This window comes from Eubalaena glacialis, chromosome 2 (genome assembly GCF_028564815.1).
Source record: "Eubalaena glacialis isolate mEubGla1 chromosome 2, mEubGla1.1.hap2.+ XY, whole genome shotgun sequence".
Taxonomy (NCBI): domain Eukaryota; kingdom Metazoa; phylum Chordata; class Mammalia; order Artiodactyla; family Balaenidae; genus Eubalaena; species Eubalaena glacialis.
This window is the reverse complement of record NC_083717.1, coordinates 76,995,487-77,020,353: the sequence shown is the minus strand read 5'-3', so window position 1 is coordinate 77,020,353 and position 24,867 is coordinate 76,995,487. Positions and strand designations below refer to the sequence as shown.

At 36.1% G+C, this 24,867-nt stretch overlaps 1 protein-coding gene across 1 annotated transcript in view; it reads right to left on the bottom strand.

Annotated features, from left to right (window-relative positions):
* Positions 1-5,264: 5,264 nt before the first annotated feature.
* ADAM10 (ADAM metallopeptidase domain 10) overlaps positions 5,265-24,867 on the bottom strand; it is a 107,935-nt gene continuing 88,332 nt past the window's right edge. Inside the window, exons 11-16 of the mRNA XM_061182073.1 lie at positions 22,341-22,491; positions 21,345-21,528; positions 20,522-20,630; positions 19,828-20,048; positions 9,240-9,366; positions 5,265-7,486 (exon numbers count right to left, since the gene is read on the bottom strand). Coding sequence (XP_061038056.1) covers positions 7,392-7,486; positions 9,240-9,366; positions 19,828-20,048; positions 20,522-20,630; positions 21,345-21,528; positions 22,341-22,491 — 887 coding nt within the window. The 3' untranslated portion in view covers positions 5,265-7,391. The remainder of the gene's footprint in view (positions 7,487-9,239; positions 9,367-19,827; positions 20,049-20,521; positions 20,631-21,344; positions 21,529-22,340; positions 22,492-24,867) is intronic.

Genomic DNA, 24,867 nt, shown 5'->3' with positions numbered 1-24,867 from the left:
ATGTCTTCACATGATTATTGGATTAGTATCTATCTCACCTCCCAGCCATAAGCTTCACAAGGGCAGGGACACTGTACGTTCACTACTGTATTCCTATCATCCAGCAGAGGTGCTGGTGCAGCCAGGCGCTGAACACAGATCTGCCCAACGAATAACGGAGGCAACCAGTGCACACAAATCAGCACGTGCGTACCACAGGAGCAAAGAATTCCAAACATGTTCTGAAAAGATTTCAAGGGAGAAGGGGGAAAAAAATGGTTAACAGGTCAATTAAGTTAGTCAGAGGTCCTACTAATAGGGACTTGCAAAAAATAAAAACTAACTACAATCACAAAACCAAAGTAATGAAAAATTAATCATAATATATTGACTTTATAAAAACTGGCCTTTTGGGTTCAGAAATACAGAGGCTAACTGTCCAAAAGGCAGAGGGGAAAAAATGAAATATACATCGAGAATGAAGAATAAAATTGTTTAATTAGTTCAGTATTACCAAATAGGCTTCACTTTTCAAAATGATGTCTAAAACTCACACAGTGGAAACACATTTTATATAAGACAATCTACACTAGATCCAGTTATTCTAATTTCTTTACATTGAGAACAAACAATTCCAAGATATCTTTTTAAAGATACATTTCCACCTCCAGGGATCATTATCATTTTAAAAAGAAAGAGTAGAATCTAGTTTACTGTACTGAGCTACTTAACACTTATTCTAACACAGGACACACAGGTTAAACGTGGATCATCTGATCATACTCCCTGACATGTTTTAACAGAAAATAAATATTTTCTTTAACTAGCTGTTAAGCCCCACAAAAACTAGTGAGCAAGGAGGGATCTAATGGCCTGCTTCACATGACTGCTGAATGACTGATAGCTTCAAGCATTCACCCTAGCAGTTGAAATCAATTAATCACTCATTGTAACTGGAGCAGAATATAATTAACTATGTTTGCTTGACTGGTTCAAGTATAATTCCACTAAAATCACTAAAAAAAAACCCATTAGGAATATAGGCCATTATCAGGAATTGTTGCTAAAATAAAAACAGTAATGAATGAGCGTCTATATGAACTTAATTCACGTTTTTAAAAATTTTTAAAGAAAATGTTGAATACAAGCACAGGTAGAGAAAACAGTATAATGAGTCCCCAAGGGGCTGTCACCCAGCTTCAACAATTACCAACTCACAGTCAGTCTTGTTTTCAGCTTTACTCCCATACCCTACCCAACTGCAGCTCGCAATTTTTTTTTTTTAAATATCGGCTGTATAGCCTTTTATTTTATTTTTTAATTAATCTATTTTATTTTGTTTTTTTTAATTTTTGGCTGCATTGTGCCTTCGTTGCTGCGCCCGGGCTTTCTCTAGTTGCGGCGAGCAGGGGTTAACTCTTACTTGCGGTGCACGGCCTTCTCATTGCGGTGGCTTCTCTTGTTGCAGAGCACGGGCTTCAGTAGTTGTGGCTCGCGGGCTCTAGAGCGCAGGCTCAGCAGTTGTGGCGCATAGGCTTAGTTGCTCCGCGGCATGTGGGATCTTCCTGGACCAGGGCTCGAACCCGTGTCCCCTGCATTAGCAGGTGGATTCTCAACCACTGCGCCACCAGGGAAGCCCTGCAATTTTTTTTTTAAGCAAACCTAAACACCGTATCATTTCACTTTTAGGTCTTCAGCGTGTGTCTCTAAAAGGGCTCCTTTTAAAAATGTAACCATGATACCATTATCACACCTAAAGATAATTGCAAAAATCCTTAAAATCATCAAATATCCAGTTAGTTTTCCTATTTCCTCATTTTTCATTGTTTATTTATATCAGGATCCAAATAAATCCATAGGTTGTATTGGCAGGTAAATCTCAAGTCTCTCTTTATCCATCTTTTTCTTTTTTCCTTGCAAGTCAGTTGTTGAAGAAACAGGGTCATTTGTCCTGTAGTTTTCCAGTCTGGGTTTTGCTGATTGAATCCTTTGTGGTATCATTTAACGTGTCCCTTTACTTCCTGTGTTTCTAGTACAGAGGTGGTTAGACCCGGAGGCTTGACCAGGATCAGATCGGACTTTTGGCAGGACTGCCTCAGAAGTGGCGCGCGTGTCTCCATTAGGAGGCACAAATTATTGGACTGCTGTCTCTTTGTGAGGTTAGCAGCCACTGCTGCTTGTTGTCTGGGTCCATTAATCATTGTCGGGTAAAATGGCGTTATTGTATCACTCCTCTTTAATTTATTAGCTGGAATATTTCTTTAAGAGCATATTCCAAAGTTAACTAGGATTTTGTAAACTATCATTATTAACTCATAGAGTAAAACAGCTTTGGCCAGTGGAAACTTCTTCAAGAGGCCTCCTGAATCTTTTTTCACAGACCTCTAATAGCTTCCTTGCGTTCTGGTATGACAGTGTTTTCTAGGCTCTACTTACACATTTCTTTCCGTATACCTGGAATTAGCCAGTTACCCAAGGAAGTCTGGTTTTTTTGAAGAAAATGGTATTTAGAGACCACGAGCAGGGCACTATTTTTGACTTTCATTTGGATTATGTCCACAACTAATAAAGTCAATTAAGCAGGAGCCTTCTACCATTGTTTCTAATAAATCCTACATGGCTACACACATGTAAATTTTTAACCACGGGGCTCTCAGATTTTTAAAAAATTATCTATATAATATGCTAACGGTGGAAGTATTCTTATATGTTAATGGTAGAAGTATAACTTGGTACATTTATCTGGAAGACAATAGCATAATTTTTATCAACAACCTTTAGAAAATCTTTTTTTTTTTTTTTTTGGCTGCATTAGGTCTTCATTGCTGTGCACAGGCTTTCTCTAATTGTGGCAAGCAGGAGCTACCCTTCGTTGCAGGGCACGGGGCTTCTCACTGCGGTGGCTTCTCTTGTTGCGGAGCACGGGCTCTAGGCGTGTGGGCTCCAGTAGTTGCAGCATGCAGGCTCAGTAGTTGTGGCGCACGGGCTTAGCTGCTCCACCGCATGTGGGATCTTCCCGGACCAGGGCTCGAACCCGTGTCCCCTGCATTGGCAGGCAGATTCTTAACCACTGCGCCACCAGGGAAGCCCCTAGAAAATCTTTAACCCACTTTTAATTCCACTTTTAGGAATTTATTTTATTAATAGGCTTAGGATTTTCCTTAAAGGACTGTTTAAAATAATGAACAATCTGAAAACCTAAATATCCAAACAACAGGGAATTGGTTAATTTTTTAAACATATAATACATCCATAGAATGAAATATTTACAGTCATTAAAATGATGCAGATACAATATCAATGTATTGTTAAATAAGAAAGGTGCACGGAAAAAAGTCTTAAAGACTATATCCCAAAATGTTAACAAGGCAAACTGGGCTGTTCTCATGTTTCCACTGGCTGGTTTAGGATTTGGCTACTTCTCCATCTGCTTTCCAGTCTCCAAAATGTTGTTCTTGTTATCTTCTCTTCGATATTCCTTATCCTTGTTGGATATGCTGTTTTCTTTCCCCAATGACTATGATTTTAGCAGAGATTTTAGGAAAGAGCAGAGGCTAATAAATATTTTGCTCAACCCTCCATTTTTACCTAGTATCATGTTGCTTTTCATAGGAGAGAACAGATACTCTGAAGAGCTTATCAATGACAAAATATATGAATTTCTACTGAAAATAGTACATACATGTATGTATCTAAGACACACAAACAATACAGTAATACAGAATACAAGGGTTCACTTGTATCCTAATAATGTAAAGGGTTGAATACAGAAATGATAGTGGAAAAACTAAACTGGTAATAAACAGAAAAAGTGATTCAAATGGAAGTTGTTTTTAATCAAGAACATAAAACCAGAAATGCTGAAACTGAAGCTGAGCTCTGTGGAGCAAACTAATTATCCTTTTTGTTACTTAGAAGTCAAAAGTGCTTTTCAGGAAACTACACTTTCTTGCAACTTTAGTGACTTCTCTAGAGAAGAACTGTCCCTGGCAGCTGCTTTTAAACTATATCCAACTTGCTCTCTAGTTTTGGGAGACCTTGACTCTTTAAATCTGGATAAAGAACATTACTTCTTATACCCCTGAAGATGGGCTGTCCAGTTTTGCAATGGACTTACTACACTGACCCCCTTGTACTTTCGATTAGAAATACTTAGGAAATTAAAAGCCTTCCCAAGCACAAGCACCCACAATTGCACAGCTGCCAAGGACACTAATCCAATCCCATCTTTGGAGAAATAATAATCATTAGGTCTTAAAATGTACAGACCACAGGGACAGAAATAAGAACTCGAAAGTAGTTTGCTCAATTTGGAGAAATCTTCAGTTTTCACTAGTCTGTGAATATAACAAAAATGAAGTACCCAAAGCACAAACTGCTGAAGACACCTCAGAAAACAAGACTGATCAGATAAAGCTGCCATTCCCTAAAAGAAGTCCTTCCCAAAACTGTATGATATTGCCTGACGCTATGGAGAACACTAGTCCAGAAACTGTAATAATTTATTCTATTGCTGATTTAATCTAAACAAAATTTAAATATTCAGTTGTAAGTAAAAGTAATAAATTTGCAATCATCTGAATCAATATTGACGGTTTCATCAACAAACATAATTAAACATAATATACATTTTGAGGTTTCTAAATTAAAGTAACTAAAAAGTATTGCATACTTTTCCTCATTTAACAAATACTACTTATTTAAGCTGGCCTCAATATATTTAAAAAATAACTAAATAACTTGGGTTTGGGGCAGATTGTTCTGTGCAGGGCACCACTCTGGGCTTACAATTCTTTTTCTAGGTAAGACTGAAATGTCAAGTCTCTTCTTATTTGCTATGAATTTGACAAAGCAGGAAAACGTGGCTCAAATTTTTAAAATACACTCATCATCAAACTAGACTTTTAAAATAAATGAGGTACTTAGCATTCAAAACTTTGCAATATATATATAAGACCACAGTTTCCAAAATGGCTCAGCTCTTCTGCTAAGACAGACACGTTTAAGCACTTTGAATACTGATTAGAAATAACGTAAAGCAGTTGAGACTAAATGTTTTTCAAATGTTCATTGTGTGTAGAAAGAGATATCTAATCATAAAATTTTTACATGAAGTCTTAATTAGGAATAAAGATATCTGTACTTGTGTGGGAAGAGACCACCCTTTCTGCTTAACAATCTCTTTCATTTAGTAAGGAAAAGCTGCCTTGCGGGAAGCTTCTTTTGATAGTTCTCAGAGTTCAAAGAGTATGAAACCTTCAAGACGATTTCATCAAGTCTATTTATTAATGCATTTCAAGTTTCAAAAAACCTTACATCTTTGCACAATACTTTATTTTTTGCATTTTTTAGTAAAAATTTCCAAAGTGAACAAAAAGATACTGTATAAAACACAGTGGACATTAAACTGACAGTAGTATTAGAGCTCATTTGTCTTGATCCTTTTGTTTTACCACATCTTGATTTGCAGTGGAAAGAGTTCAGTGCACGCATCTCTTTTCAGAAAACATTTAACTTAGACTCAAAATAAAATAGGGCAGTATGTACCTGCCAAAACCCTACCACAGGATAACATTACAAGCAAAAAATGTACATGTTCCAAAGTCTACCACACTCAAGAAGTTACTAATAACTCTTGCAGAGTAAAAGTCACCATTTTAGAAATGCAAACCCACTTCCAACCTTTGCACAGTCCAAAAACAAAGGCATTTAAATGATTTAAAAGCAATTACATATATATCTACCTACTTGTTTGTTTAGAATTATTTATAGTCTATCTGGGGTTTCATGTACAAAATTCATCTCTAAATCATGTACAAAAAGCTGTATTTTGAAAAAAGTCACCACATACTGTACAAGTTTACAAGGAAGAGATCCCATTATTTTCTCTAGCATTTTTGGCCTTGCTGGCTTGCGTCACATTATGAGAATGATTGTGTAAACCTTATACTCTTAAGAAAAAAAGGAAAAAAAAAAAAAAGCCAAACACAAATCTTTTCAACTTTCCCTAAATTTGCCGCCTATGTGAAGCCAGGAAAATCATAGCTGTTTACTTCTAATTTAAGTGATGTAGCTGGAAAACAGAAGCAATAAATACGTCACAAGCTTAAAGTTTTTTTGTAATGCCCCCTTCCCATTCCTGCATAGCAATAAGCCTGTTAATACATTAAATGCTTTTGCCTTCTTTCTTTAAAAAGCCAATTATTTACACCTGTTTAAAAAATAAATTTGGAATGGGACATTGTGCTGTTTCACCTTCATTGCAGTTAAAATATTTTAGGGGAAAAACATGTCAGAAGGCCTACCTACAATTTTAACTACTGGTTGAGCAAATCACTCTTCTTTAGTGGTTACCAATGATCAGTGATGATATGCTGAAAACGCTGTTCAAATATTTTGATAAAATAGAGACACAGCTTTTCTTTTCCGTATCAGACAAAACCAAAACGTAATTAGCATACAAATAAGAGGCTGCAAATAAAAAGAATCATTTCACTGACATAACTGCTCCCAAACATGAATAAAATTTCACCTATCAATTCAAAAATGGAATTGAATTAGAAAGTTTAAAATAAGTAAGCGGAAATCAGACATTTACATACAGACCTAAGCCTGAAGTAGTAGTATGCTGCATATGTCCAGTTTGCACTTAACTGTGTTCTTCAGCATCGTCACTCTTGTGCTCTTAGCAGCCATTTGATAAAACAAAATGAATATCAGAACCAACTCCATCATAAGGAAAAGGTAAACTGATTCTCGTTTCAAAACTGCCTGTGTAAAGCATTACAGAATCCTGGACCACTGAATACCACCATTCTCTGTTATCCTGAGTATGTCAATTAAACAGTAATTTTTCATTAAGAGCGGAAAAATTTTATAATACGAAGAAACATCCATATTGCAATTTCTGTTTACAATTGCACACAGAAGTACAGTGTACGTAAGAAATACATGTCTGCATATAACAAGGTATGTACATTGGCAAGTGATGTCTCCAATGTTGAGGTGGTCGAGCCTCCTAGCCTTGACTGGCAGTTGAAAAAAATATATATATTTCAATTTGTGATAAAAGTTTATCGAGGGCCAAGTTTGCCTGCAAGTGAAGAAAATGCAGCAACGAAGAACAGGGAACACGGGGCACATAATAATATTCTAAGACTTTGTGCCATTAGGTTAAAAATATCTGTCCATAAGAAAATTGGGTTCCTTTTTCACATCCCACCCCCAAATTGGAATTTTCAGGCTTTAAAATTTAAGTAATTCCACCTGATCTGAGGACATGATCTCTTGCCATTTTTTTCTTCAACTGTTATTTGTGAGGGTTTAGTTTGGGGATGATGATTTAATAGGTTTCTCTTTGGAGTGAAGTTTTCCCATTGTAGGCACTAGGAAGAACCAAGGCAAAAGCTGAGTTAACGTCTCATGTGTCCCATCTGATAACTCTCCCGGGGCCTCTGACGCTGGGGTTGCTGAATGGGCTGGGGAGGTCTCCTCCTCTTTAAAGTGCCTGTGAGTCACAAACAAAAGCAAGAGAGATTTACCATGAGCTTTTTAATCTTTAAAAACAAAGCTGCCATTTCAGTTAAAAAAAAAGAAGAAAAGAAAAAGAAAAAAGGTTCTAGATCAGCATTGTCCAAAACAAATATAATATGAGCCATACATGTAAGTTTCTATTTTCTGGTAACCACAATGAAAAAAGTTAAAGAGAAACAGGTAAAATAATTTTAATAATATTTTTATTTCATTTAACCCAATATAGTCAAAATATTATCATTTCAAGATGTAATCAATATAAAGAATCATTAATGAAATATTTCATTTTTTAAATACTAAGTCTTCAGAGTCTGTATGTATTTTATATTTACAATACATCTCAGTTGAGACTAGCCACATGTCAAATGCTTAACAGCTACAACTATTAGATTATTATGGGTCTGAGGATAGACTCCATGAGGAAGAAATTGCTGAGTGTCTTCGAGCAAATGACTTAGCCTCTCTGAAACTCAGATGACTAACTAGTCTGTAAAACAGGGATAATAACTAACTCAGATAGTCTATTGTGAGGATTATATGATAATTCATGTAAAAGTGCTCAACATTTTTTGTGAGGGTTCAATAAACAACAGTTAAGAGCTGGAAAATGCTTAAAATGAAATTAAGTAAAAGAATCGTGTCATTGAATGAGGCCATAATTGGTAATGTATCTAAAAAGTGTCACTTGGCCCTTGGAAATCCCTAAGAAACTGACATCAGTTCCAGAGTGCTAACGTGCTAATTTACAAAAAGCAATGACATCAAAATCAAACTTCCTCTGATTCCCACCAAGATACTGTCCCAGCATGACCACTGACCTCTCTTGCCTAAAGATAGGCAAACATAGGGGAACAACTGAGGGAAAATGGAGAAAATTATAAGAAACCCCTAGTTTTAAACAACTTTGTGTAGGGCAGTGGATTTGGCCTGAGGCAGGGCAGTGGATTTGGCCTGAGGCAAGAGGCTTCAATGAGAAGTGAGTGGGAGGCAGGAGAGGGAACTACTGCCATTTACCTCGGGCCTTGGGACAGTGTTGTCCCACACCTACTTCCCAGGTGTCCTGAGGGGAGCATGGAAGCACACCTACCTTGGGGAGGGGGTGGGAGAAACAGGTGGGGCCTAAACAATCCGGAGCAGTCGCTTCCTTACCCTCCTTCTCCAAATCCCTGGGGCTCGTCTAAAGAGGGTATCTCCTCCCAGCCCTGTCTCCCTGAGAGGTAAAGGGTGGTGGAGACAAAACCTTAGGAGTTGTTTTCAGAGATGGAGAATAACTATGGTTGTTTGGTGATTGAAGCCTCTACACTAAGACTCTCCCACAGACTGGAACTTGTATTTCCCAATAAGCATCATCCCTAGGGAAAATGACTTTACGTGCCAGAAAATATTTCAAGAGCACGAACGTTAAAAACCATAACTGAAGCATAGCTATTAGAACAGAAAGAACAATCATTTAAAAGTAGTCTATCATAATAAAACCAACAAGGGAAGATTTTTGGATTTTTTTTAAAAGGATATATTAGCATTAAATCGGCAGCCATAAGCTAGACTGGGCTGATAAAAGAAACAACAACAAAAAACACACACTTAAAAATCAACTACATAATTCATCCAGTAATCCCATTCTCAAGGAGAAAGTATTATATATTAGTTACTGAAGACTCATTTATAATTCAGTTCTACTTGCTAAATGGTTCTGAGTAATAAAAATATTGCTCAAATTGTCTTACCTGGAAGAGGTTTAGGAGGAGGCAACTTTGGATTACTACTTGGAGTATGAACACTGCATATCTTAATAAAACCGGCCATTAACATGATCAGGGCAATTCCCATAAGTAATACTGCCCACCAATAAGCCTAGAAACAAACAGATTTTTCCACTGAAAAAAACTATAAAATATTTCAGAATATTTTATATTATATAAAATATACAATAGGATATATTACATTTTAATTTTTAAAGAACATCTGTTCATTGGGATTTATAGATATCATATAAAAGCACACATATATTAATCTCTTTAAATAAAAAGTACAAAGGAGAAAACAAAAATCACTCATAATTTCACTTCCCAGAGGAAACCACTCAATCTTATTTTCATTTCAGTCTCTTTTCTATATAACTATGTTTGTCATACTCACAGAAAAACACATGTGCAAAACTGGGGTCATCCTGTATGTAGTTTATATTGCATTTTCCCATGTTACTAAATATTTTCTGATTTAAATACTTCCTTCCTTTCTTTTGCCTGTTACTCTTACAGACTTTGCTTTTTATACTATCCAGTGACTTAGAAGGTATATAACTTGCTTTAAATTCTACTAGATGGATTTTTAAAATATTCTTTAACCTATATTTTTTTCTAATCATCAAAGCTAAGACTGAAATTCTATCTTTTTTGAGGCCCCTCTTTCCTGTTTCTCTATTTCACTTAGAACTTGAGTCCCAGACTACTGTTATTAAATTATTCCTATACAATGTATCTTAGTTTTCATTATATATATATATATATATATATATATATATATATATATATGTAATATCTGTTACATATATATTCACTTATTTAAAGGTTAACTGTCTTCTTTAATATGAAAAGTGGAAGGATACACACATTCTAGAAGCAGGTAAAGTTTACCTCTAAGAAGGTACTAAAAAATTTCATTTCCAACTTAAATCATATTAAATCAATTAGCCAAACAAAAAACCTTCAAAAACTACTGACATAATCTTATTTATAGAAAAATTACTGTTGCCATTCTTAATAAATTTTAAGTCTATTTTGCAATTCAAAATATTCAATTTTTGTCTTAAGATAGCATGTACTAATAAACATCATACAAAATAGTAACAACTAGAAAACTATGAACCTTATATTGGCTTACACAGATTGTTATAATACACATATAGTTATTACTAATTATTGCCAATAAAACTCCCATTTAAGAAGCGCTTCTCGGACCTGGGGCCTTAAAACAAGAAGGCTACTACTTCTATACTGTTTTCTTTTTCCAGCAGTGACAATATAATTAAAGAAACAGAAGCTGAAATAAAAATGAATGTTGTGGTAAAATACCCCAAGCCACTTTCCCCGTGTGTGCATAAAGCCTTTCATATATATACATATAAACATATCAATTTAATTTTGAAAGAATCCCAAACTTACAGAAAAGTTCCAAGTACAGTACAAAGAAGTTTGTAAAATCTGGAACCATCTGAGAGTAAACTGCTACCATGATGTCCTGTTACACTTGAACAATTCAGCATATAGTTCCTGCAACTTAAGGGGGTTTTCCTAGACAACCACAACAAAATCAGGAAATTGGCATTGTTACATCACTACCATTTAATCCTCAGTCCTCCTCATTCAAGTTTTGCCATATGTCCCAATACCAGCCGATTCAAAACTGGGCTGCATTTACCAGCTGTGTTTCTTCAGTCTCCTGCAATCTGGAAACAATCCACAGTCTTTCCTTAGCTTATATAACTTGACACTTTTGAAGATTACAGGTCAGTTATTTTGCATTGGAATGTCCCTCAATTGGGGTTTCTCAGATGTTTCTTTATTATTAGATTCAGGTCATACATCTTTAGTAAGAATATGTCAGAAGTGATGTTGTATTCTTCTCATTGCATCCAACCAGGTGACACATGACTTTGATCTCATTACTAAGGACGTTAACTGGATCACTTGATCAAGGTGTTAACTGCCAAACTTTACCAAAAAGATTCTTCTCTTTTGTAGTCAATGAGTATTTTGTACGGACATAATTTAGAACCATATAAATATTCTATTCCTCATAAAACTTTCAATTTATCCATTTATTTATTCCCTCATGATTTCCTATTTCCTTAATGGGTTATAATCCATTACTATCATTATTGTGTCTTTTGGGCATGTCCTCACCATTCTCTGAGCACTTCAGCTGGCACAAGGAGTTCCAGGTTCATCTTGTTCTTTCCCCGCCCCAGCCCTGGAATCAGTCATTTCTCCAAGGAGCCCTAGTTCCTTTTAAAACTGCCCCTCCTAAGCAGACACCCTCCTCACAATACTTGTACTCTGACAGCCCAAGCCAGTCACCCCTCCACATGGTACAAAGGGCACCCTGCCCTGTGCCAGTACAGCTCCCCTCACCAGGCATGGATGCCTTGCTTGGCCTCATCTAATTGCCTTTAGGAATGAAGTGTTCAAGAAAGGAGAGAGCAAGGGGTGATGCAAGTCAGTCTTACTGCCAAAAGATTTATCTTTAAAGAGAAGCTACAAATCTGAATTTTTACATGAAATCTGTTTTTAAATGCTAACAACTCATTCAAAATTTCTAAAAACAAGAGGTAGACCATACAAGACACATTTGCCGGGCTGAATCTGGCTTGGAAACCACAGCTTACAATCTACTTTTCAGAAGCCATTTCTTGCATCCTACTGAGATTGCCAGATAGTTTTCTAAAACTTTCTTTTGGTTTCTGTAGAAAATAATTTTCAGAGCACTGCTCCTCCCTGTGAGTCTTTAGGATAATATTCCCTTTCCCTTGTTAAATAAATTTCCCACAGGATCCTGTTGTTTTTCTTGTTTTATTCATCCTCAAATAACAGACCCGCTATTTATCAAAAAAAAGGCAGGGTTTAAGTCCTGTCCTCAGTCTGTCAACTCAAGTGCTGGCTGATTCCTCTTTTCATTTCTGCCTACTGTCACATGCAGAACTAAATGCACAGCTTTTGTTGTGTTCCAAGCATCCAGAGGCCTTTTAAATGTGGCATTTAATGAAGTAAGACCTTCTTCTACCTTTCCTGTCTGCAACTCTGACACTCTGACCCAGTAAAATCATTAAGAACCAAAATCACCAGCTTGTACTGCTACAAGTACTCTTCCTGCTCTATACCAGTGGTTCTCAACCTTGGCTACACATTAGAATCGCCTGGAAACTCAGATACCCGGACTAAATCCCAGACTCCAGTAGGGTGGGGGTGGGATCCTGACATCAGCAGTTTTGTTAAAGCTGCCACATGATTCCACTATGCAGCCAAGACTGAGAACTACTGGTCTCTACCAAGGGTCAGCAAACTTTTTCTAAAAAGAGCTAAACAACTAACATTTTAGGCTTTGTGGGCCATATGGTCCTGGTCAAAACAATTCATTTCTGCCACTGTAGGACAAAAGCAGCGATAGATAAGACACAACACAGGTGAATGTGGCTGTGTTCCAGTAAAACATTACTTACAATTCAGTGTTCTGGTGGAGGGCCCAGGGAACTGCATTTTAAACAAGCATGCCCGTGACTAGGATGCAGATGAGTGCTTCTTACTCAGTGTAGACATGCTGGCATTGTGGTACAGGACCATTTTGAGCAATGCAGGAAGTTTAGCATACATGGCCCTTATCCATCAGATGCCAGTAGAGTCCCTCAGTTACTCTGACAACTACTGTATATTTCCAAATACCCTCTGGAAAGGCAGTATCACCTCTAATGTGATCCATTTTATAAGCACAAAGGGTCAAGGGTCTTCCTACTACCTTCAGGCTGGTGGGCTAGCTCTGTTATGGGAGATGCCCTTCCATTCCTGACGTTCATTATATTCTCTAACACATTTCCTTCCTTCTAGTCTTCCCTGCTGAAAACCATCTTCCACATGGTCATCAGTGTTACAACTACTTAAAACACAGAACTATGTCACTCCTCTATGTAAAACCCTTCTTCAAAAGCTTCCCACCAAAGATCTCCAAGATAAATCATTAAGTGGGAGAGAGAAAAAAAACAAAACCAGAGCACACAATGAATTGCAGCCCAGTAAATATATGATTCCACTTGTCTTTTTAAAATATATTTTCTTGTAAAAATACAGTTTCTGAAAAATATATAAGAAACTCATCTTGAGAGGACTGGGCTCCAGGGGAAAAAGGCGGCTTACTTTTCAACATATTACTTTGTCAATTAAAAAAAAAAAAAGGATAATCACACTTTTCAAAAGGATAAAAGTGAAAAAAATTTTTATTTACAATATTTCTTATGTCTGTGACTATTTCGGCTGCTCTCTCTTCATAAAACAGCCACGTGCCCCTCTACTTCTACTAGACCTTAAGAACTTAGCTTCGGTATCACATCCTTAAAGAAGCCTTCTCCAAATAGGTTCTCCTATTTCCTGTGAAAACATGATGCCGAACTGAAAATATGTTTCTATGTGCTTACCCTCTCTATCCCAAACTGGACTGCAAGCTTTTTGAATTTATATTCTATAAACTCAGTATCTACTCTACCAAAAAGTACCTGTTGGACTAGTTATTACACGTGAGTCATTACTCCAAATACTGACTTATCGAAACACTTCTCATTTATTATATTTATTCATTTATTATATCTAGATTGCACATTTATTATATCTAGATTGCATGCACGCACAAATAATGCAAAAGGCTCTTACAACAGAGGACATAAAAAATTATGGTTTGACACCTCTTCTAATACCAGTTTTTCAGTACCTATACAGTTTTAAATAGAGATGCAAGTAGTATGGCAGTAACAAAAGCAGACTGGAGAGAGGAAGCCTGAATTTAACAGTGGTTGTAACTTTGTAGAAAACAAAGGTCAAAAGGACGGAGTCCCAGCCGAGATCAACAGACATTTACGAAAATGTGGCACCCAGGTCCTTGAGAATTTCCAGTCCCTTCTAGCAGTGTTCCTGGTCTTCCTCTAAAATCTTCCAGGTAAACTATATACCTCAAAAGCCCAAAGCTGAGATGTTTTCGTGACAATGATAGTAGCTCTCAGAAATAGAATATCGCAGTGGATAGAAGATAGCAAGGAAAAAACCAAACAAAACAATAGTGCATTTGAGAGTGTTAGTAAATATGGTCACTTTTGGTAGAGAAGATTTTTTTAAATGCCCCCTTCAAAAGAGAATTATCAGAGAGTGGTAAATGCTAAATCACATATTTTCTCATATACTATAAAATCTGGAAAAAGAATACCAACCAGGCTAACAAGTGCAATATATGTGTTTCACCTCAGAAAAGAGATCACAGTTTGTCCACCTGTTAAGAGTCTGAAATAAAAGAGAGCTGTCATTCATTCAACAAGCATTTAATGAATGTAAATTACGAGTCAAGCTCTTGTCTTTCATAGATACAAGGGTGTTAAGTGAAACTTAAGAAACAAAGAGAAGACATCCAAAAGTTTAAAAAACAGCTTAGAAGTTAACAAGTACTAAATCAAGTCTGAGAAAATAATTCTACATAAGAAACAGATAGATGATGTTCAATACACCCACTTATATGGCCAAAAGAACAAACACAAAGTAGAAAAATTAAGTAAAAATGACAAAAATGAAATGTCAAAATTTGCCAGTCTAATTTATTATGTTCTAATTACAATAGTTTTTTATTTAATAATCTAAATAAACAAAAAGGACCTATAGGATAACAAAACAATAAAACAGGTTTCACCCAAAAAACTGTGAGGGGGAAGGGGCAAGACAAGCCATCAAGTCTCTTCAGACATAAGATAATCTTAGCTGATTTTAAAGATCTCTAGAAAAAGTTAATCATATAATCCTTTTGGTGAATTTCCAGTGTTAACAACTCTCACTCACAGCAAACACGCTCTAGACTTCCGGGTGGTCACAAGACCATGTGGGACCCACAGTCCCTTGTCAGGATACTGATTATGCCATCCTGCAGGGGCAGAAAGCTTCCCTTCATCCTTCAGAAGATACCACTGTCTGGACTCTGACTAAATGTTCTTTTATCCTTCAACACTCCATGCACCACCCCTCTCGAAAGCAACTGGCTACTAATCTTCTTGTGACTTTATACTCAGCTTGGGCAAGCAGGTTAAAATACCACTGAGAGATACCTGAAACATTACAACTTCAAAGTTAGGATAATGTGTATGATTTTTTCTTTTCCATATAAATTATGACATAGTAATCTGCTTCATTCATCTTGCAAACACATACTGACTCCTTACCATATGCTAAGCCCTGTGACAATACTGTATCTTCGTTGTTAAAGTTTCGGTAGTGATATCTATGAGGCCTATTCTACTAGGCAACAAAGGACTCTGGAGGTCCACAACCACCTTCCATTTTCAACATAGCAGGAAGACAAAGTAGAAAATTTCTGTTACAAGTCTTTTAAAAAGGAGTCATTACACTGCAGAGACTGAAAATGTTTCCCAAACTTTAGCATGCACCAGCACATACTGACTCAGGGGTCCACGTGGGACCTGATCATTTGCATTTTTATCAAGTTCCCAGGTGCTGCTGATGCTGCTGGTCAGGGCACTACACTTTGAGATCCACTGGTCTAGATTAGGGCTTGGCAGACACTTCCTATCAAAGGCCAGACAAATATTTTAGGCTTTATGGGGCCAGGCAGTCTCTGCTGCAACTATTCAAAGTGCAAAAGCAGCCATAAGCAATATATAACTGAATGGGCATGGCCATGTTCTGATAAATCACTACTTATGGACACTGAAATTTGAATTTCATATAATTTTCAGAAGAATATATATTTTTTTAAATTAATTATGGCCATTAGTTCCGTTACAGGTAATATTCTTTTTTTTTTTACAAATTTATTTTATTTATTTATTTTTGGCTGCGTTGGGTCTTCGTTGCTATGCGCAGACTTTCTCTAGTTGCGGCAAGCGGGGGGCTACACTTTGTTGCGGTGCGCGGGCTTCTCATCGCGGTGGCTTCTCTTGTTGCGGAGCACCAGCCCTAGGCGCACGGGCTTCAGTAGTTGTGGCGCACAGGCTTAGTTGCTCCGCCGCATGTGGGATCTTCCAGGACCAGGGCTCGAACCCGTGTCCCCTGCATTGGCAGGAGGATTCTTAACCACTGCACCACCAGGGAAGTCCCCAGAATATTATTTTGATTTTTTTCAACTACTTATACATGTGAAACCGTTCTTAGCTTGTGAGCCATACAAAAATAGGCAGCGGGCTAAATTTGGCTCATGAGCCATAGTTTGCCAACCCCTGTTCTACATGAATGGTTGGTTCTCAATCCCAGTTGCTCATCAGAATTGAGAGTTGGGAGCTTTGAAATGACCCAAACACTTATACTCCATCCCCAGAGATTCTGACTTAATTGGTTTAAGCCCTTAGGTGATTATCATGTACAATATGAATAAAGGTCAGGTAAGTTTGGAAAATGAAGTTAAAAAGATTTTTTATCGCAGGGCTTCTCACAATATTATCACAAATCTCTAAGAGGGGACTATAGTATGCAATATTTTCCAGATTCATTTGACCACCAAACCTATGGATCTAGTGTTCCGTGAAGCACTTGGAAACACTGCTCTAAATCTTTCATAAAGAACACCAGATACTTACCTAGGTTCATAAAATTACAGCAAAATAAGAGAGAAGAAATTAATTCAAAAATGAGAAACATAGTTGACTCTTGTTAAAATAATAATAAAAGGATGAACTCCTGATAAATCTGAACAAATTAAAAAGAAAAAAGCCACAAACTAACAGGGGATTATTTTAAAGTGTGGGGTAAATACAATGATAGATTTGAAAAAAATCAAGGTCAAAGATGGTTTCCTATGTCAAACCTAACACAAAAGGTGCAGAAAATGTGAACACATCAGTAACTATGGAAGAAAATGAAAAAGAATTACCAATGTACCCATTTAATGAAAAGGAGACAGTGGTACAGGGTCTTAACAGATTTACTGGTGAATGCTCTCCAACTTTTCAAGAACTAGGTGACCCCTTGATAAATCCAAAGGATGTTTATCATTATCTCCTGGCGAGACACATAGTAGGCACTCAGCCTACATTCAAACATTACTGTCAAAAACAACTTTTCCCCAGAAAAGAAAGTAAAAGTCTTTATTACATCATTTCCACGGTGCCTATAGCAGTCAGTAACTCATGCCCTGAACTATTAAACTGTTAAGGTTCTTCCCACTCTACCCTCATGAGAAAAAAAGATGCCATAGTATACTGTGGAAAGGAGACAAAAAGCCACCAGGTACCAATGGAAAGGAAAGTCAGTGAAACTAACCCATCATCCCTTTCACAGCTTCTTACCAGAGCAAACTAATAACCTACATTACTAACCAGAAGGACACTTTCCTTATACATGATGAAAGACCAGTGTAACAAAATGAACTCTGCTATGCAAGTGAACTCTGCAAGTAACACAAATAGGACAAATAACTTGTAAGGAAGTGGCTGTTGTTTATCTTACTGTTTGATCTGATTAATGCCCACAAATGCAGCAACAGCCTAATGGTACTCTTCAGGCATTATGGACCATGCTATTTGAAAGGGTGGCATGTGAATGTCAACACTGATTTAAAATAACAGTGTTCTATACCCATTTAAGGCAAATCTGCATAAACCTAAAAGTGCCTGATTAATCAGTTCCAGAGCACAAGAAAAGACTTCACATTGCTAAAATTCAATGTAAGAAGCATTTCACAAAATCCTCAAATCTAAAATATGAAAAAAGGTTTTAAAAACACTTTAACTAAAAAGATCATTTCTATTAAATATTTTAAAACAGGAATAAATGAGTTTTTGAAATTCTAAATAAAATGAATCAAAATTAAATATAATGGAGAAAAGTGAAAAAATATTATTTTTAGATGATATGATTTACTATCTAGAAAACCTAAAACATCTGGCACAACAACATAAACTCAGCAGAACATAACTCTGAGATTCCAATTATCAGATTTTTTTCTTTGAACACACTGTTTCCCATAGTAGACAAGTACACCAGATCTCAACTTTTTCTTATTAGAGATAATCAGAAAAAAAGAAAATAAGAACTGGATCTGAGTTGAAAACAGGGAAGTAAGGGAGCCAAGAAATGTAAGCTACCTGAAGTCACAGAATTGTCAAACGTCAGAAGGATGATCTGAATCCTCGTGTAATTCCAAGCCTGTACTCTTTTCACTTTACCATAGTGCCAGAAGGCACCTTTAGTTTAACAGATACTCTCTGAATACATAAATTATACACCCAGCACAGGAGTACAAAAATGAGTAACATACAACATTTTAAGGAGACCCAATTACTTGGTTTAAAACCTAGGTCTCCTAAATCCAACTTCAACAATCCTGCCACTATACAGTCATTACATATCTAAAAATCACATATTCTAACATGCAAAGTATTATACTTCCTATGTATAATAAACACCATTTTAATGCTAGAGATAATTCCAAAATTTTTATTGTAAATTTTTACTACAATAGTACCAAAAAGGGCTGACAACCCAGACAGAGGACTATTTTTGTGTGTGCTTTTAAGGCATCCTCAATCCTGAACACACATTAAAAAATAATTTGGGAAGGGGGGAGGAGCTGAGTTTTAAGTCAATTTCCAAAGCAAACTCATTCAGTTCAGGCACAGCACACTCTCAAATACATCACTTGCAAGTTTCCTACTGTTATTTTAATGCAAACACTTAGAAACATAAATATTTAAGTGACTTAAGATAGTCATTCTCAGCAATCTTTTTCAAAAATTCAACATTTGCACAACTGGGGAAAATGTGGGCTTAAAAATAATATAGTTCAGTAGATATTTATTGAATGAACAACCATAATCATTAAAAAATCTGCAAAAGGCTCTGTATCTGATCTTACCCTAGTCAACCTTTCCTTTCACGGACAAGATGAAGACGCAGAAACTACACTGAAATATCAGAAAAAAACCTTTAGAAAAATCTTTCATCTCTCCTGTTCAGCAAAGTAGAACCCAGAGTTGGCTATCTTGAGACAAGGGAGAAGTATAAAAAGCAAGCAGGGCTTTCCAAAACAACGTCAAGAAAAAGTTCCATGACAATACTCTCATCACATGGACCAAAGGATGAAGTAACCCATCCAGGACATGAACCAGGGAGCAGAGTAAAACAGAATGACTCCCATCACCTACCAACTAAATCTATGAATGATACACATGTGGAGATTCTGACCACTTTAGAAGAAAATAATACTCAGGGCTATTTGAACTTTAAAAATCACTCTTCAGATAAAATACAGTTGACCCTTGAACGTGGCGGGTTAATCATAGTTAGCCAACCACCTCCAAAGTCCTCTGTATCCATGGTTCCTCTACACCTGCAGATTCAACCAACTCCACACTGCGTACTACTGTAGTATTTACTATTGAAAAATATCTGCTTATAAGTAGACCCATGCAGTTCAAACTCATGTTGTTCAAGGGTCAACTACAACTCCAGTATAAACAGAAAATAAGTGATTTTCTCATAACAGGGGTGACCTCTAACCAAGTAAAATTATGATCAAATCATTTTAAGATAAGGTTTCTTTATAAATAAAAACTATACTTACCACAATCCATTCAGCTATGTTTTCATAGAGCTCTGGACTGAAAATTGCTTTTTTAAGCCTAGCTAGAGGACCATCAGCATCTACTAATCTGCACCGCATGAAAACATCGCAGTAGCCTCTAAAATCATTGCATGGGGATCCAGGTTGCAGGGTGATGGTTCGACCAAGGAAGTACTTGTTCCACTGCACAGACCCTGTACTGGCACAAGTTGATGGCTCCACTGCAAAAGAAGTGTCAAATATAAGTTGAAGATCAGATTTCCTATCAGGCTAGCTCGGGAGAGAGGGAGGAAAGGAAGAAACTGCCTAAAATCATCACCATGACATGTTATATAGACTTTCATTAGTTAGACTGGATAACACCACTGGTAATTCACCTTAAATATTACAGCATAAACAAACAACCAGCAACTCCTGACTCAGTGCCTACAAAGGCTTTAAATCCTTCTAACAGTATTTATATTAATTATTGTAAAAACACTGGCAGGTTTTGTCTAGTTTATCATTTTAAAAACACTGTAGGGACCATAATACTAGAAACACAATTCTATACTACATTTAAAAATTTCTCAAGAGGATCAGTTCAGCTGGAAATTATCTGTCCCAACTGTATATCAAAGTTTAACACTTAAAATTTAGGAGAAAATAAGGTTTTTGAAACAGATTTTATACTCTTGCATTTTAAAAGCCTTACTCTTCTTCATACAGCAGACATGGCATAATTCCTTATCATCTTTGCCATCAGAACTGCCACAGGTGCACTCCTCCAAGCCATATTTCTCACAGATAGAACCTGCACATTGCTGAAAGAAAAATAAAAGACCAATTATTTAATCCCTATACAGTCAAACCTCTTGTTGACAGTAATAGACAGAGACACCTCCAATGCTAAAACAATTAAGTAGAAATACAAGTCGGGGTGGGGGGGCAGGGAAGCATAGATTAGTATCAGAAATGGATGGTATAAACACATCTTAAAAAGAGTAAGTGCAAATAAGATAGTAAATCTTTAAAGAAATGGTAACTTAAAAATCTAGACCAAACAAAAACAGAGGAGATTAGATGAGCATCGACTTTATGTTGGTTATTATGGCTCCTTCATAAGAAGAGAAAAATGAAATTTTCCTCATGTAGAGGAAAGTGATTATTTAGCCAAGAAAGCTTTAAAGGCTTCACATTCAGAGGAAATAACCGAGAGTTCTTTTATTTAGAGTATTAAAATATTAATTTATAAAACTTAAAAGCAATACAAAGTTACATGCCTAGTTACATAAATGTTTTTCTCTAGACAGTATCAAACACATGCAGTAGAAAGATGAAAGACAAGTCAATAACTAATCAAATGCCACCAGGCACTTATGCCACATAATGCATTCACAGCTCTGTGAGGAAATAGATAGGGATGTGGAAACTGGGACCGAGATTAATTACTTTATGCGGCTTTAAGTGGCAACAAACAATTATTCTGAAAAAGGTTTCATAAAACTAAATAAACAACATATAAATCGAGTGCTTACCCCATTAATGCACACTTGTGTATGCCTATTACAGTCTGTAAAGTTTGGTTTAGGATCAGATGCTGGGCAGAGAGCTGTGATGCCATTACATATTCCTTCTTTTGCACAGTCTGAATCATCCCGACACTTCTCAGTTTTTGACTTGAATGCACACTGTGCTGTGCAACAGGGACCTTGACTTGGACTAGAAGAAACATTGAGGTGAGTAAAGAAAATCACTAGGGTATTTCCTATACACACAGATACAGTCCTAATTTTTAAATCATAAATCTCATCTTTTAAATGCTAAGTATGCTACTGTTAAACAAGTCTTATTGGAATAAGAGGCTATTAAATTTCAACATTCTAATAAGTGCAGAAAAGTGATTAAGAATCTTGTTTTTATAATGAAGGCATACTATATTCAGCTTTCTTATTCTATTCTATTTGCCTTTAGTAAAAGGTTATAATGGAAAATGGATTAAACATTAGGCAAGTCATCATGGTTTTTCATAGATACACATTAGTCAATTTATCAACTTTTCCCACATTTATAAACTAAAATCAAACTAGGATACACAAAACATCCATTTTAAAAGTACTGCACAAACAATATTCTACTGCTTATATCTATCACTACCAAAATAATTTGGCAAGTGAAATAAAATTATATGACAACTAAGTTACAGGAGTGTATGGAATCCATACTATCTAAATATTTAAAGTTAAGATTCTAAAACTACTGACGAAAGTCACATTTTTAAAGTTAGGCATTAAATAATATGTATTTTATTGAGTGTCCTTAGCATGTCCTTTTTTAACACCCACCACACAAACTGCAATTACAAGTAGTTCAATCTGCCAACAACAGTGCACTAAATACTACTACTCCAGAAAAATAAACCAATAACAAAGTTCCAAAACCACATACATCTCCTAATCTCAGTTTGAAATCTGACATAACTGCCTGCAGGTGACTTCCCAGGAACATTAACACTACTGAAATTAGCAAGGTACCTGCATTGCTTTCCAGGTTTCAGCTTGCATTTTTTCCCTTCCGGTTGGTTTGCATCATAGCAGCACTCGTCTTTACACTGGTCACTATAGCCGCAATCACATTCTTCACCTTGCTCTACCATTCCATTTCCACAAATAGGTTGGCCAGATTCTGAAGAAAATAAATAAGACAAAGTAAGCACTATATGCAACACTAATTTTATTTAAAATTCACAAACTCTTTAAAGCTGCAGAACAAAAGGAGAAAGGAAAATTTTGAAGAATAAGAAAAGTAGAACAAACTAGGAATCTGGAAATTAGGAGATCTAATTATAACAGTGGCTTGGTCACTAACTAGCAATGTGGCCTTAGGCAAGTCACTTCCCTTTTTTGGGGCCTCAGTTTCTTAAGCTGTACAGTGAGGGAATTTGACCTGATGCTCCCTTCTAAGGTCCCTCCCAGAAGTGGTAGCATTCTATTTAGGCCATGCCACACTGAGCTTTACTGAACAATGCCTGTACTATTTATATTTTTAGCACATAAGTACAAAGTAAGTCAGTGTTTCATCAACCAGAAAAAAATTAAACCTTTTCTGTTAGAAAATTTCAAACATACATAGAAGTAGTAAAAGAATAAGTACAGTGAACTCCCACGTACCAATCACTTAGCTTTAACAACTTCAACAATATGCTGTAAACAACTCCATCTAACATATTCATCTGCTCTTAACAAATATCCCAAGATGAATCTAACAGATAAGGAGTTCTTTCTTTTTAAAATCTAACCATAATACCATTATCACATCTAAAAAACTTAACAGTATGCTTAATAGCATCTAACAGCCAATCCATGTTCAATTTTCTTCAACTACCTCTTTACATTAGTTTATTTGAACCAAGTTTCACACAAGCTTCCCCCAACCCCTCTCCCCACGGTTGCTTTTGGTTGACATGTATCTTAAGTTCTTTTAATATGTAACAGATTCCCTCCCCTCTTTTTATTTTTACACTATTAATTGTTAAAGAAATTGGGTCATTTTATTTTATGGAATTTCCCACATTCTATTTGGCTGACTGTATCCTAGTCAATTAGTAAATTTTTTTTAATGTACATTAGTTTTGCTTGTCAGCTAGACCAAGCTCCTTAAGGGAAGAACCATGTATTATTTACACTTTTTGTATTTCCAGAGTCTAATAATATTGGGTCAAATCTTAGTTCATTAAGGTTAGACTGTCTGGTCTAAGCATAGTGAATAATTTCAGGAAGATTTTTAGGCTCTTTTTTAAAGTTCTTTGATTTTGCCAGTGAAGTTTAAAATTGGAACAAGAGTGCTACTCTTAGTAAGAACATAAAATCACTGAATTTCAGTATCTGCAGGGAAATGAAAAGAATCAAATGTCTTCATTTTAGAGAAAAGAAAACTAACTTTCACAGAGTTTGTGACTTGCTGGAAACCATATGCCCCAGTATGGACAAAACACAGACTAAACCCAGGTCTTCTAGATCTAAAATCTGGTGCTCTTTTCTTTCTGCTATACCAAATCAATGTGGAAAACAGTTGTAGCACAGCCTTCAAACTGAGAACTGAGTGAGTGGAAGGGAACATATCTCAAGCACAGGAACCCAAAACAATGCACATCTGAATCAAAAATATTCTAGAAAGCCTAGCTTTATACTCAGAAACTTCATTCTTATCCTTGACCACATCAAACATTAAAGGAAATTTTAGAGGTAACTGAAGCTCCATCCCACTCTTTCCTTTTTCTTTTTCTTGGCCATGCCACGAGGCTTGCAGGATCTCAGTTCCCCAACCAGGGATTGAACCCGGGACCATGGCAATGAAAGTGCCGAGTCCTAACCACTGGACTGACGGGGAATTACCTCTCTCTTTCACTTTATACCATCTCTTTTGTTGTCAAAAACTAGAAGCATGCACATGCAAATATATACTAAGTAAATAATAATGATTTTTCTACAGTCTAGCAATAATCATTTTATAATTCATGTGACATGTAATTTAGGAGAAAAGGAAAAACGATAAAAGTCAGAAAACCATTCATGCAATATTTACTACACATTAGTTTTCATCTCATACAAAAATATTACTTCAAATCAGCTATTTGCTAACAGCTTAAATACAGGGAAAAGGGGCTGTTTAAATACAAAAATTATAATACGTACATATTTCATGGTAATTTAAGAAACAAATTTCCTTCCCATAATACTAAAAAGCAATGTGCTCATTTTTTTCTCTTATGTAAATGTTATTTCTTTATTTTTTAAATTGAAGTATAGATATTTTACAATGTTGTGTCAGTTTCAAGTGTACAACAAAGTGATTCAGTTATACATACATACATCTATGTAAATATTTCTTTTTCAGAATCTTTTCTATTATAGGTTATTACAAGATATTGAGTATAGTTCCCTGCGCTATACAGTAGGTCCTTGTTGTTTACCTATTTTATACATAGCAGTGTGTATATGTTAATCTCAAACTCCTAATTTATCTCCCCCCCATGCCCTCGTCCCTGCTATCCCCTTTGGT